Consider the following 15,401-nt stretch of genomic DNA (forward strand, 5'->3'; position numbering starts at 1 on the left):
CCCTCCAAACAACATTTTCTCCTCTTTTCCACCTCGCCAACGATAACTTCTACTTCACATTGAGTGAAGTTACGTTTTTTTGATTTCCTCTCTGGGTTTGCCATGGTTCCGCAATCAATGAATATTCATTTGTGGGCGTTTCACGGACTATTTATGGGCAACTATGGGCGTGTCATGAGGCCGCAAAAGCTGCGCTGCATTTAGAATTGGTTGTGATTTATTAAGGGAAAGATGCGTAGGGTTTGCGTGTGCACGGTTTAATAAATCGGAATATGTCTGTGCGTACGCACATCCTATGTTTCATCCGTACGCCACTTCTGACGCAAATCCTACGCAAAGTTTTATAAATGAGGCCCCAGGGCTTGGGACCGTCACAGAAGTAGAGAAGGGAACAGGCAAACAGCAAACCAGCACGAGCTAAACCGGCTCCCTCACTGAATACATCCCTAATAATATTTTTAAATTAGAATATTAAATGTCCTTCATGTTTCTTAATTTATATCCTTAAAAAATGTCTGCTGGTCCACATGACTGTGGACAAGTTTTAGTGCCACCTGGAAGCTATTCCTTTGAGGTAGTATTCATGTATATTTTTAATTTGCACTTTGATTTATTTATCTATCTTTAAAGGATTTAACCACAGTGATGCAAAAAAAAAAACAGAATTCAATAAGCAATTAAATGTTTTAATTTAATTATTTATAAATGCAATAATGAAAGAACGAAATCAGTCAACATTTTTTTTTTAATTTGTAGATAATATTTCCAGGTTAAACTGTAACAAGTCAAGACTTTGAGAAAGAGAATAAAGAAGAAGTGCACAGAAAGCAGATTTCCATCAGCATGTCTGAGTTCAGGACTGGGAGCACTGGTCTCTCCTGAGAGTCTCTGAGACTGGAGTCTGGGATCCTCTCTTGGCCTCACAGGTCACCTTCTCCCACTGGTCTGCAGAGAGCCTCAGGGTGCTGCTCCAGCTGTAGAGGCCGTCCTTCTGCAGCACCCCGGGGCTCCTGCTCTCCTCCCTGCTGCTGCTGCCGACCACCTTCCAGGACAGAGTCCAGTCTGAGGGGAAGCCCTTGTTGGCCACACACATGAGTGTGGCCTCCCCCTGCTGCAGCTCCTCCGTGGAGGGGGCCAGCACTGTCAGGGAGGGCGGGGCATCACCTAGGAGACACCAATCAGCTTAGAGGACGGGAAGCACACAGCTGTCAATACAAAAGCTCTGATTGGATGGAGTGCTTTCAGTTGCAGGAAGATTTGTGTTCAGGTGTTTTTCTGCTCCATCAGTCATTGATTCACACATTGTTTCACTTCCTTGAAGAAATCTCTCATGCAGATCAGCAACAAGAGAAACTTCAGTTTCTACTGAAAAATGTCCAACTGGGTTAGAAAAAGAGCAGATGCATCTGCATGTAGAAACAAGTTTGGACTGAATGTCTTTAAAAAGCTTCATCACATATGAAAGAAATGTACAAATTAGGACAAAAACACAACAATCATGTCAGGTTTCTGTCAGAAAATCCTTGAAATAAAAGTAAGATGTTCTGAAATATCAAATGTCGGGAAAATCAATTTTGTGAGTAAAAACTGCCTTTTAATGCACGATGACCACATTAAAATAACATTACATATATATATATATATATATATATATATATATAACACTGTTAATTGCACATTTTGTAATAAAACATTTTTTAAGTTTAAATATTTTGACTGAAAAAGAGTTTAGATTCCAATGATAAAAACTGAAACTTAACCTAAATTTTTCTTCAGGTACTTTTTAAAAATTATTTCAAACTGGCTCCTCCACCAAAAGTTCACCACTGTGACACAAAAACCTCTGACTGAACAGAGACTCTTTCCAGCTGTTTTAATATAAACTAGATATTTCTAATTTCTTGATTAACATAGAAATTATGATGTATTCTATATTAAGGCAAAACAGTTATGTATTTTCAAGTTTCACGCAGACTAAGTCTGCTTATAAAAACGTATTTTACCAAAATTAATAGTATGTCATTTCATAAAGAATACTAGTAACTCAGCATCAATTAAAGTAGGAACTAAGACATGAAAACATAAAAATCAGCAAAAAGATCTACTTACTTCCAAACTCCAGTCTGGTTCCTCCACCAAAAGTCCACCACAGTGATACAAACTGATGGAAGCGTCGTACAAAAACCTCTGACTGTACAGAGACACGCTCTCTGACTCTGAAACAAACAAACTCAACTGATGACAGAAAACATGAAAACATCACATCTTAGTCTTAGAAATCTAAATGTTAATATAAATAAATATGTAAATAAACTCTTTTAATGACGTTCTTACTCAAAGACTTGTAAATAGTGTTCCGTTAAAATTAAATGACACAAACACAGAAATCCCCCCAAAATGTTCAAATATCTCTTCTGAATCCAAAATAAAAGCATGCATGTAATGAATGAGTTTAAATGTGGCTGCAGTTTGTTTGAACCAACAACTTGTTTAAAATGTTGCTCTGCAGAAACTCCAAAAATCAACATTTAATCAGCAGAAATTCTGATTTAAATGAAATAAACAGCTGAGTCAGTCAAATGAAGTAGAATTATCTTTGGAGTTCAATCTGTCTTTGAGCATTTATGATTAAATGTTTCATATTTTCATATAAAAACTCAGTATTGTGAATCTTTAATATCCTGCTGTTCTGTCTTGTTTGTCTGTACATCCAGACAGAAGATAAAAACAGTTCTTGTTGCGATTTGTTCAAAGCTAAGTTTCATGTTGAATATTGGAAAATTTAACATCAACCAGTTTTGAATTTATAGCAGTAAGACACCTAAAAAAAGGAATATAAATACTTTGAAATATTGAAAGCAAACACAAATGTAAAATAATTAGACTTCCTCACATGACATTGAACAGGTTTATGGTCATTGAACAAACAGACTCAAAGTGGCCCCATTTTCAGCAGATAAAAAAATAAATTATTGTAATATTTATTCATGTTTTTTAATAATCATGGTGATGAAGATGATCCATGTTCCTGTTGGAGTCAGTGGTTTCCATAGAGACACTTTGCATCAGCAGCTCCATGCTCCAGTGCTCTGGGAGACTTTATAGTCCTGAGAGTTGAAGACTGGATGACTGACAGCTGTCCTTCATCACAGCAGAAGACACAGAAATCCTCCTCCTCCTCCTCATCTTCCTCCAAAACATGAGTGTGATGTGCGTCCTCATCTGGACTCTCCTCTGCTGCTGCTTCACAGGTAAAGTCCAGAGAATCCAACTCCTCTCCTCTATGAACATCCGTCCCTCTGAAATGAAGGCCACAAAAGCATGAAGCTGCTTTCTGTTTCTGTCTCTGTCTCCTCAGAGTCCAGAGGACAGGTCACAGTGACTCAGCCTGGAGCAGTGAGCTCTGCTGTGGGAGGAACTGTCTCCATCTCATGTAGGACCAGTCGGGATGTTTATGTTTATAAAAACAATCACTGTTTAGCCTGGTACCAACAGAAAGATGGAGAATCTCCTAAACTACTCATTTACTATGCTAGCACTCGACAATCAGGGATTCCAAGTCGTTTTACAGGCAGTGGATCAAACTCTGATTTCATTCTGACCATCAGTGAAATTCAGGCTGAAGATGCAGCAGTTTATTACTGTTACAGTGATCACCACCCTAATCTGTTCACACAGTGAAAAACAGTCGTACAAAAACCTCCCTCATTCTGGCTGAACAGAAACTGAACTGACTGCTGCAGCTGGAAGATGCTGCAGACACTGAAACACTTCACTGAACATCCATTCTAACACAATAAAAACCATGTTGGTATCAGATTTAGTATAATTTGTAAATTCTACTGATCCAGTTTACAATAATCAGAGCATATTATATCATAAATAATATTTTATTCCTCTTATTTTTATCAAGGACACTGGTATCACATCTGTTGGTTCATGACTCCTTCCTTGTTATCTTGCTCACCTGTAGCCTCAGGTGGAGCTCTTTGTTAGTTTTTGGAGACTTTGAGAGGTAGGAAGAAAAAGGTTTTCTAAAAACAGTAAAAAAACACCTATAGTTTGAATAAAACACCTTGTTTTGATAAAAGAGAAGTCAACAAGTTTCTTTTATGTGAGTTGATCCCCCCCCCCCCCCCCCCGGCCCCCAGGGCTGCTGTGGCCACAACACACCTTATGTTACCAGATCAAATGTCTAGCTCTTGTTTGTCTTTAGTAGTCTGAAAAAAGATGTTTAAGATACAAATGTATATTTCTGTAATTAATGTATTCATCACAAAAATGTATACATATACATATGATCATTGTGACTAAGTAAGACAAAAGAACAACACTGAAATAAACTATGATAACAGATTTATATTGTCAGGATGCCAGAGAAAAGGCCTTTAATGTAGTCCAGGTAGAAAAAAGTGAATGGTTATTCCCTAAAAAGTCTCATTCCATTCAATCTGCAGCACAAACCCATAGAAAATCATTTTGGTTTTTGAAAGATAAAATATAATCAAACAACTTACTGCAAGATTATTGCAATTCAGGAAGATATTTCTTCTTTTTTTATACAAATGTATCAGATATTTTGCTTATCATATTTTTTGTGTAGGTTGGCGGAAGATGAGGTGAGTGGAAGTAGCTGGGTCTAATCAGGAGCCAAGCAGAGAGGGGAGGGGGAGGAGTCTGACAGAGGCACCATGACAGTACCCCCCCCCCCCCCCTCAACGACCGCCTCCAGGCGGTCCAGGGCGGCGATCTGGGTGGGCCCAGTAGAAGTCCTCAATGAGCGAGGAATCCAAAATGAGCGAGCGGGAAATCCAAGAGTGGTCCTCCAGACCGTAACCCTCCCAGTCGACCAGGAACTGGAATCTGCGACCCCAACGCCGGACATCCAAAACCCGACTGACCGTGAAGGCAGGGGCGCCGTCAATGACCCGGGCGGGCGGTGTGGAAGGGGACTGCGGGCACAGAGGACTGTCCAAAACAGGCTTGATCTACGGGTGTATCTTGAGAGCCTTGGGTAGACGTAGACGGACACAGGTGGGGTTGACAATCTTGTCAATGACATAGGGTCCAATGAACCGGGGAGCCAGTTTGTGTGATGAGGCTTGAATGGGGACATTACGAGTCGAGAGCCAGACCTTGTGCCCAGCTTGGTAGTCGGGTCCCACCACCCTGCGACGATCGGCAATGCGGCAGTTGCTCTCCTTGGTGCGGAGGAGAGCTGCCCTACTCTGGTGCCAGACGCGTTGACAGCGCCGGAGGTGGTGTTGGACTGAGGGAACTGCCAGATCAAGTTCCTGCGACGGAGAAAGAGGTGGTGAGTACCTGAGGGCGGCCTCGAACGGGGAGATACCAGTAACAGTGGAGGGATGAGTATTGTGGGGGCATACTCGATGCACACCAGGTACTGTGACCAGTCCTGTTGATTCTGTGCTGCCAGACAGCGCAAGGCTGCCCCCAGTTCCTGGTTTGCTCTCTCCGCTTGGCCGTTGGATTGGGGGCGATAACCGGATGAGAGACTGACCGTGGCTCCCAAGGCAGAACAGAAGGCTTTCCAGACCTGTGAAACAAACTGTGGGCCACGGTCAGAGACCATGTCTGTGGGGATACCATGGTGGCGGAAAACATGGTTAACAATGACGTCCGCTGTCTCAGAGGCAGTAGGCAGATGGGGTAATGGTATGAAATGTGCCATTTTAGAGAACCGGTCTATGACTGTGAATATGATGCTGTTTCCTTGTGATGGAGGTAAACTGGTGACAAAGTCAATAGCCAGGTGTGACCAGGGACGTTTGGGCGTAGGGAGAGGATGAAGGAGGCCGACCGGAGCCGAGGACGACGACTTAGAACGGGCACATGTAGCACAGGCGGATATGTACTCACGTACGTCCTTGTTCATGGACGGCCAGTAAAATCTCCTCCGGATCAGGTTGAGTGTGCGATGAACCCCTCCATGACATGCCACTCGGGATGAATGTCCCCATGAAATGACGTCAGAACGGAGTGATGGAGGAATGAACAAGGTGCCTCTGGGAACGGGAGGAGGATTAAGTTCCTCACCTTGGGCTTGTAGAACTTTGTTTTCCACGTCCTAGGTTAGATTGCCGATGACACAGGTGGGTGACAAAATAGTGGTGGTGTCCTGTTCCGTGGGACTGTACTTCCGGGAGAGAGCATCGGGTTTAATGATGCGGGAGCCTGGCCTGTAGGTGATTGTGAAACGAAAACGGTCAAAAAAGAGACACCAGCGAGCTTGCCTGGAATTTAGTCTCTTGGCCGTCCTGAGGTATTCCAGGTTCTTGTGATCCGTCCAAACGATGAAAGGTTGCTCCGCTCCTTCCAACCAGTGACACCATTCTTCCAGGGCCTGTTTGATAGCCAATAATTCACGGTTGCCAACATCATAATTTTGCTCTGCCGGAGTAAGTTTACGTGAATTGAAGGCACATGGCTTAAGTTTCCCGGAACCCTTTTCCTTCTGGGATAATACGGCTCCCACCCCAGAATCAGAAGCGTCCACCTCCACTATGAACTGGCGAGACGGATCAGGTTGAATCAAGATTGCTGCCGATACAAACAGTTCTTTGAGTTTTGTGAATGCTAGTTGAGCCTCCGGTGTCCATTGAAAGGGGTGGTTGACGGAAGTTAACTTCGTGAGGGGGGCAGTAATACTGCTAAAGTTCCAAATGAACCGTCTATAGAAATTCGCAAATCCGAGGAATTGCTGTAGTTTTTTGCGATTCTCGGGAGGCTCCTAGTTCTTAACTGCCTCTATTTTAGAGGGGTCAGGACGAATGCGTCCTGCCTCGATGATGTAACCGAGAAATTGGACTGTTTCGACGTGGAATTCACATTTCTCCTGTTTGACTTAAAGCTGATTTTCCAGAAGCCTCTTAAGGACCAGTCGGACATGGTGTTCGTGTTGAGTTTGGTTGCGTGAGTAAGTCAAAATGTCATCCAGATAAATGAATACGAACCGGTTGAGAAAGTCTCTGAGGATGTCATTGACCATCATTTGAAAAACGGCAGGTGCATTGGTTAAACCAAACGGCATGACCAGATACTCATAGTGTCCTAGTGGCGTGTTGTATGCCGTTTTCCATTCGTCCCCTTCTTTAACCCGGACAAGATGGTAGGCATTCTTGAGATCTAATTTGGAAAAAATATGAGCTTCTTGAATAGAATCGAAAACAGACGAGATAAGTGGCAGTGAGTATTTGTCTTTTATGGTGATTTGATTTAGCTAATGATAGTCAATGCAGGGACGAAGGGTCTTGTCTTTCTTCTCCACAAAGAAGAAACCGGCCCCTACCTGAGACGAGGACGGTCTGATGTGACCCAGAGAAAGGGCTTCCTGGACATAATTTTCCATTGCCAGCTTTTCAGGGCCAGACAGGTTGAATAAACGTCCCTTGGGCAATGTGGATCCAGGAAGCAGATTGATTGCACAATCATAAGGACGGTGGGGCGGAAGAGCGCTAGCTTTGGCTTTACTAAAATCATTGCGTAGGTCATGGTAACATGAAGGAACATTAAAAAGGTCAATATCGCTATCAGATACCTTTTGTTTTCATATCATATTTTTGTGTAGGTCGTTGTTTTGGGGAAAATCAAATACCTCAGTGTAGATGGGAGCAGTATTTTCCAATAACACTGAAATACATTCAGTTTGGTGGCTGAGTGGACTGTGCTGCTCAGATTTGACTGAAGATCAGTGCTGAGAATTGTTGATGCTGTCAGAGTGAGACAGGCTGTTTTCCTGTGAAACTTCTCTCCAAAAGAAGGATTTGTTGGTCCTAATAAACTGTCATAGAAGACTTTGTAGTTCTTCTGTGTGTGTTCTTGTGTGTTCATTCATGGACAAGTGTGTCCAACTTTTTGACAGCTATTTATTGTTTGCTGTCAATGCAAAAACTCTGAACTCCTGAGTTTAAAGACCAGCTTCTTCTTTACATTTGATGTCATTTGTTCTTTTTGACAAACTATTTGAGCCATTCATGCTGAAAATGGTTAATGAACAATGTCCATGTGATCCAGGACTCCTCCTACTTTCTGTCACCTTGAAAGGAAAAAACACTGACAGAGTTCATGTTTTTGTTGCTGTTTTATTTTATTCTTCAGAAAAAGTGATATCAGAGAAAAATGTAAGAATTTTCTTTTGACATAAAAACAGACTCGTGGAAATCAGTTGGTAAATGTCATTTTTATTAGCAGGTTTGTTTTCAAAGTTCAACTTCAAGTCAAGAAGAGTTAAAGAAAGAGAATAAAGAAGAAGTGCACAGAAAGCAGATTTCCATCAGCATGTCTGAGTTCAGGACTGGGAGCACTGGTCTCTCCTGAGAGTCTCTGAGACTGGAGTCTGGGATCCTCTCTTGGCCTCACAGGTCACCTTCTCCCACTGGTCTGCAGAGAGCCTCAGGGTGCTGCTCCAGCTGTAGAGGCCGTCCTTCTGCAGCACCCCGGGGCTCCTGCTCTCCTCCCTGCTGCTGCTGCTGCTGCTGCTGCCGACCACCTTCCAGGACAGAGTCCAGTCTGAGGGGAAGCCCTTGTTGGCCACACACATGAGTGTGGCCTCCCCCTGCTGCAGCTCCTCCATGGAGGGGGCCAGCACTGTCAGGGAGGGGGGCACATGACCCACTGCAGAGAAACAGAGGAAACCTTTTAGAGCTGAGATGAAACTGCTGAGTGTTTCACTTCCCTCTCTGAGCTCAGTAACCATGGTAACAGACAGGCATCACTGATGGAGCACACAAACAGAAGTTTCTCTGCTAACGATAAAACCATCCAAAAGTCCTTTCTTCAATTGTGACTCTTGTCTGATGTTTCAACTCTTCTTCCAGGAACATTTTTCTCCATCTTCTTTTCTTTTGCATGAAAGCATCTTCTTCCTAAGTCTGCACTAACAGCTGCAAAGACATCTCAATCTAACATGTTTTCTCTGTGTTTTCAGCAGGACTTGATCAGTTCTGTTACAAATTCATGCTGTGATGAACAAATGAAATGAACATTCAAATGAAACTCTAATCTGTTCCAACTGATCCCTGTCATTCATCAAAGTGCAGCTTTGTTCATTTTCAATCATTGTCACTAAAAGCTCATTAGAAGATGCTGACAGACAAACTGACAACAAGGCTCAGCGTTGGCATGAAATTCTGCAACACAAACACAAAAAGTTCTTCTGATTCACATTTTAGGACAGAAATGATTTCTCTGAGAAATATATGGAAGATGAGGAAGTTACATATAATTACAACTATGACTATTTTTCTCCCGTTTTTATGACATTTTTACACAAATAAATTAATAATTTATGATCCTGACTGAATATTTCAGGACCTTAAAGTTAGAAATAATAACGTTTGAGATTTAATTTCTCTACAGAAAATGTCATTGAAAACCACTACATTTATAAAAATAAGAATAATAAAATATAAATAACATTAACCTTAGATTATAAGAATTTTCTTCATAACATTAATCATCTTAAATTTTTTATTTTTAATGAAATAAAAAATACTTACAGTCAACTTCCAGTCTGGTTCCTCCACCAAAAGTCCACCACAGTGATACAAACTGATGGAAGCGTCGTACAAAAACCTCTGACTGTACAGAGACACGCTCTCTGACTCTGAAACAAACAAACTCAACTGAAATGATGGCTGGAGATTTCAAATAACACGTTATCTTTTTAGCAGTAGTTCAATTCTGTTTTGGTAAATTAGTAATAATTAAGATTTAAACAACTTTTGACTTTGATTCTGGTTTAGAAACTGTGTAAATAATTAACCAACGTTTTTTATCAGCACCACCACCAAATTCCTAAACACCTTTCAAAATAAAATATAATTTAAGAAAATTCCAACATTTACAGAGTAACAGTCTGGTAAAAATCCAAAGTAACAGTAGTTGTTCTTGAATTTTCTGAAATAATCTTAAATAAAATAAACTGCTGTGTTACACTGGATAGTAAAAGTAACTTCTCTAAATGAATGTTTTATTTTGTGATTTTCAGTGTCCTGTCATCTTACTCTCCACAGTTTGAGAAATACATTTAAATTCTTTGCACATCAGGTATTATGTTACATTCTAGAAAATGGAATTATCTAAGTTTAGGTTAATAGTCATTTACACACCTTTAAGCAGCCATGGAGAAGGAGTAGAGTGGCCGACCTCTGACCAGAAGATTTGGATCCCGCCGTGTGAAAGTGTGTGTGCGTAACAGCCTGGTGGGAATTTCTCAAAAGATCAAAATCATCAATTCAACCGTGCAAAATGACACCCATCTGGAACAACCCGGACATCCTTATAAACAAAAAAATTATCCACTTCCCAGCTTGGCAAGCAGGGGGCATAAAAAAACTAGAGCACGTAATTATTGATAGAAGATTCATAACTCCCCAGGAACTTCAAGACAAACATGGAATAAATAACTTCTTGGAATATCAGCAACTTAAATCAAGTATTACTAAAAAGTATAAAATTAAAGACGACGATTTAAAGCTACCAGATGTAGTTACCACTCTGATTAATTTTTCAATGAATAGAACTCTCTCCAAAATATACAAACTTTTATGTAATTTAGATAACAATATTGCCCTTCCAACAAAAAAATGGGATGCAGATTTGAGCATCAGCACAGATGAAAGCTTCTGGTCAGAACTCTGTCTAAACACCTTTAAACTGACAAAAAGTCCAAATATGCAGCTAATCCATCTCAAAACTCTTCACAGAATTTACTACACTGGACAGAGGATGTTCAAGATGGGTCTCAGTAACTCAGACATTTGCGAGCACTGTGATAATAATCTACCCGACAGCTACATGCACGCACTGTGGTTCTGCACTCCTGTCCAGGCTCTCTGGCAGCAGGTATGTGCCGATTTATCAGTCTGGCTTAAGGTTTCAATCACGGCCTCACCGTCACTTTGTGTGCTTGGTGACATGAGTGCCATCGATATAGAAGAAGGATTAGGCTCTATCATTTTCATAACTCTTTGTATTGCCAAAAAAACTATTTTAATAAATTGGAAAAACAAGAAAAATATAAACATAAGTCAACACAGGAATCTGCTGTTTGATCATATCAGCTTGGAAAAAATGTCAGCCCAAAGCTCAAGTAACTTTGAAAGAATTCAGTCTCTCTGGTCTCCCATAGCTAACTCCATGACTTAGGGGGTGGAGGGCTTGGTCGTCGCTGCTCCTTGCCCTTCTGCCATGGTTTGGGGTGGGGGTCGGGGCTTCCGGTGCCTGGCGGGGGCGGTGGGGGGCTCCGTTGGTCGGGGGGTCGGGTCCGGTGCCTGGGTGGGGCGGGCTGGGGCGCTGCGTGGTCCTCTGGGCTTGGGTGTGGGGGTGCGTGGTGGGGGTGTTGGGTGGTGCTCTGGCTTGGCTTGGGGGGGTGGTCCCTTTGCCTGTGCTGGGTTGGCGGGGGGCCCTGCTCGGGGGTGGGGGGCCCAGCGGCGCCGGATGGGCTGCCCATCTGCACCTGGGGATGGGATCGGCCCTTACCTGGCTCTGGGACGGGACGGGACAACCCTCTCAGGGCCCCCGGTCGCTCTGGCCTCCGGGGGTGGGGCCCCTGGGCTGGGTGGCCCTGGCCCCTTTGCTGGGGGTGGGCTGGGGTCGGCCGTTTGACCACCGGGGGACAGTCTACCAGCTGTCCCCAACTTACCCCCTTCCTCATATAACCTCATATTAGGGTGAGGGGGTGGGGGGTCTAGCCTGCGATGCGCCTTGGGGGGGGGGGGGGGGGGGGGGCTACTTGGGAGTGGCCCCCCTCCTATGGTTGCCGTATGGAGTGGGCCCCCCCTCTTTCGGTTTTATTTGCACCTTAGACATGTAGGGTCCTTGGTAGGGGGGGTGCTTGGACATCACTGCAAGCAAGCAGCAGATGTCCTCCTGGCACCCTACCCGCCAATTTTAACCGCACCTTAGACATTTAGGGCCCCTTGGTGTGGAGGGTGAGGGGACATCACTGTGAGTAATCAGGAGATGTCCCCTTAGTGCCCTACTCGCCAATTTTAACTGCACCCCCCTTAGTACACACACCCCTCCCCCTTCAATATATACATTCAAACATAAACACACACACATGCACACAAACACCCTCTCAAACACCCATACACGCACACACATTTTACAAGGAAGGTGGGACCTGGGTCCATCTGTCCCCTACCCCTTCCCTGGTGGGGGGTGCGGGCCCCTTGGCGATGGCGGCCGTGTCCCTTGGGTGCCGGCTCCCTGGGCCCGGCGGTGCTCTCTCCGCACGGTTGGGGGGTTCATATTACACCTGAGCCGGGGGTGTTCGTGTCCCTGGGGGGTGGGTCCTGGTCCTTGCCCCTGGGCGCTGGGCCCCGCCAAACTTCCAACATGGCCGAGCCTGGTCGGGCCATATTTATAACACCCCTTGTGGGCCGCCCTTTTTTCCCCGGGGTTCCCCCCTCCTCGGCGGGGGCGGCGGGCCCCTGCCTTGCTCCTACCTGGACCAACCGTGGGCCGGGTGGGTGGCTGCCTGGAGTGCGGAGCGGGTCTCCCTTGGGGGTCCTGGCTCGTACCTGGGGTCGGGGCGGGGGGATGCCCGGAACTCCTGGGTGGTGGTGGGGTGCTCGTCTGGGGCTGTGGGCGTCCCTCTCCGGTGGGGCCCTGCGTTGGGCTCTTCCGGCGCGGCGGGGGGGCTGCTTTCCTGGCTGGGCTGGGGCGGCGCTCTCTTTCCCTCTGCGCCTCCCTGCTCTCTGGCTCTGGGGGCCTCGCGGCGGTCCTGCTGGCCCTGGCCTGGTTGGCGGTCTTGGTCGCCCGGGGGGCGGTTGTTCCCTGCCTGTTCCCGTATGGCGTTGGGGGAATTCCGGCTGCCGCTGCTGCTGCGGCGGGGGTCTGGGTGTGGGGGTGGCTGGGCGCTCCTCCTCCTTCTTTTCACATTCCACCATCCATTTTAGAAGAACATAAACACTCACCTGAGCACAGGTGTTAGCTCACCTTTGCACTAATAGTTTGCATGATTGAATGAATGAAAGATTTCACACTAGTTGGTTTAAAGGCATAGATATGCGTTCGTGAACACTATCTGTTTTGTGTACATGTTGACATGTGGACATTTTTGCAGCTAGCAGGTGTGTTGATAACATTTGAGTGTGTGTGAACAGGCCCCGCCCTTTTTGTACTACATTTGAACCGTACCGTAATGATAAACAACCAGTAAACCTGTCTGCTCTATGCTGCTTCATGGTCTTACCCCCTTTCCCCTCCGATTATCACCCTCCTACCCCCCCCTCTCTCTAACGTCCCTCTCTCTTCTTCCCCTCTTTCCTTTTCCGTCCGGTCCAACACCAAAGATTTTCAAACATGATTGAAATTAATAAAGTTTGGCCTCAATTACAAAAGGGGTTTATTCAGACATACCTTTGGTTTGTCTGAAGATGAATAACCCCTCTTGTTAAAATAAAATATGTCCAACACAAGAGGCCCTCAGCTCTCATCTGTTTGCCTAGCTGTTGGACAGGACAAGTTAAAAAAGAAAAAAAAAAAAAAATGTCGTTAAGACAGGATTTTATCATCTTAAAAACATTGCCAGAGTCGCCCGTTCCTCTCTCTTGCCAGCATAGAAGTGCTAATGCATGCTTTTATGTTCAGTCGTTTAGATTACTGTAATGCCCTGCTCTCTGGTTTACCCAAAAAGTCTATTTCAAATCTACAGCTATTGCAGAACTCAGCGGCACGAGTTCTGACGAGAACCAGAGGGCGGGAACACTTTACACCGGTTTTACAATCGCTGCATTGGCTCCCTGTACGTTTCAGGATTGATTTTAAAGTTCTTTTAATGGTTTATAAATGTTTTTATGGTCTTGGGCCTTCTTATTTAAATGATATTATTTTAAGACATGAACCCTCGCGGACCCTGAGGTCCTCTGGCACTGGCCTCTTAGTTGTTCCTAAAGTGAGGACCAAAACTTATGGTGAGGCTTCGTTCTGCCATTACGGTCCTCGCCTGTGGAACGGCCTGCAGAGAACCTCAGGGCCGCAGAGACTGTAGAGGTTTTTAAGAAGAGGCTCAAGACCCACCTTTATAATTTGGCTTTTAGTTGATTTTAACTGCTAATTTATTCTTTTAGTTTTATTATAGGCTATTTTATGTATTTAATTTCATTTTATGCATCTTATTCTCAGTTTTGTGTTGTTGTTTTTTTTTAAATAAATCTTATAATTTTAGTATCTTATCATGATTTTAGCCCCATTTTTTCTTGTGGGGATCCTTTCTGCCAGGGCTGCCGGCTTGCCCGGTGGTTGTTGCTGCAGTTCTTGCCCTTGCTGGGGCGGCTGGGGTTTAATTTTGCATCTTCACATCTGTGAAGTGGACCCCGGTGCTGTCCCGGTCTGGGTTGGCGCTGTGGCGATGTTCAATTGGCCAGGCTGGCTCCTGGTATGAAGAGATTAGCAAATACCGTTTCCTCACAGCAGAGCCAAGGCATACTTTTTTATTTGCTTGCTTATAATTTATTTATTTATTTATTTATTTTTTATTTATTTATTCATTCATTCATTCAAACTTGCATAGTCAATATTCATTGTCGTGGGTGATGTGTTTTAATGGAGGGGGGTGGGAAGGGTGAAGGGTGGGTTGGGTTTTTACTGTAATGTGTGTTTTTTGTTTTTAATGTTAAAGTGCTTCTAGCTGCACAAAATGCGTGATAAGCGCTATTTTATAAATAAAATTTGATTTTATTTTATTTGACATTATCTGGCTTAAACTGCTTAAACTGAGGTTTTTGTTGTGTTTGTTAGAATGGATGTTCAGTGAAGTGTTTCAGTGTCTGCAGCATCTTCCAGCTGCAGCAGTCAGTTCAGTTTCTGTTCAGCCAGAATGAGGGAGGTTTTTGTACGACTCTTTTTCACTGTGTGAACACATAGCCGCTATGATAACTCTGACAGTAATAAACTGCTGCATCTTCAGCCTGAATTCCACTGATGGTCAGAGTGAAATCAGAGTTTGATCCACTGCCTGAAAAACGACTTGGAGTTCCTGCTACTCTACTGTTAGCTTCGTAAATGAGTAGTTTAGGAGATTCTCCATTTTTCTGTTGGTACCAGTGCATCTCATCTCCACCATATACACTTTGGCTAGCAGAACATGAGATGGAGACATTTCCTCCCACAGCAGAGCTCACTGCTCCAGGCTGAGTCACTGTGACCTGTCCTCTGGACTCTGAGGAGACAGACAGAAACAGAAAGCAGCTTCATGCTTTTGTGGCCTTCATTTCAGAGGGACGGATGTTCATAGAGGAGAGGAGTTGGATTCTCTGGACTTTACCTGTGAAGCAGCAGCAGAGGAGAGTCCAGATGAGGACGCACATCACACTCATGTTTTGGAGGAAGAGGAGGATTTCTGTGTCTTCTGCTGCGAGGAAGGACAGCTG

General features: G+C 44.2%; 1 protein-coding gene across 1 annotated transcript; it reads right to left on the reverse strand.

The window, feature by feature from the left end:
• Positions 1-727: 727 nt before the first annotated feature.
• On the reverse strand, positions 728-15,401 carry LOC110013758 (uncharacterized). The gene is made up of 9 exons (XM_078954532.1): positions 15,296-15,401; positions 14,888-15,190; positions 9,519-9,554; positions 8,312-8,634; positions 5,351-5,557; positions 5,031-5,294; positions 4,724-4,952; positions 2,110-2,265; positions 728-1,164 (listed from the first exon to the last, which is right to left on the reverse strand). Exons 1-9 carry the CDS (start codon positions 15,345-15,347, stop codon positions 854-856), a joined length of 1,881 nt encoding a protein of 626 aa, XP_078810658.1. The 5' UTR covers positions 15,348-15,401; the 3' UTR covers positions 728-853.

This window comes from Oryzias latipes, chromosome 11 (genome assembly GCF_053564925.1).
Source record: "Oryzias latipes strain Hd-rR chromosome 11, Olatipes_Hd-rR_3.1".
In the NCBI taxonomy this organism is placed as follows: domain Eukaryota; kingdom Metazoa; phylum Chordata; class Actinopteri; order Beloniformes; family Adrianichthyidae; genus Oryzias; species Oryzias latipes.

Bases quoted from the DNA above. Each gene is read 5' to 3' on its own strand.
- LOC110013758 (XM_078954532.1), bottom strand. From the start codon at position 15,347: ATGAGTGTGATGTGCGTCCTCATCTGGACTCTCCTCTGCTGCTGCTTC. The intron at 4,953-5,030 runs GTCCGTCTACGT...CTGTGCCCGCAG, and splicing joins AGATTGTCAACCCCACCTGT to TCCCCTTCCACACCGCCCGC. The intron at 1,165-2,109 runs GTAAGTAGATCT...GGTGTCTCCTAG, and splicing joins AACCAGACTGGAGTTTGGAA to GTGATGCCCCGCCCTCCCTG.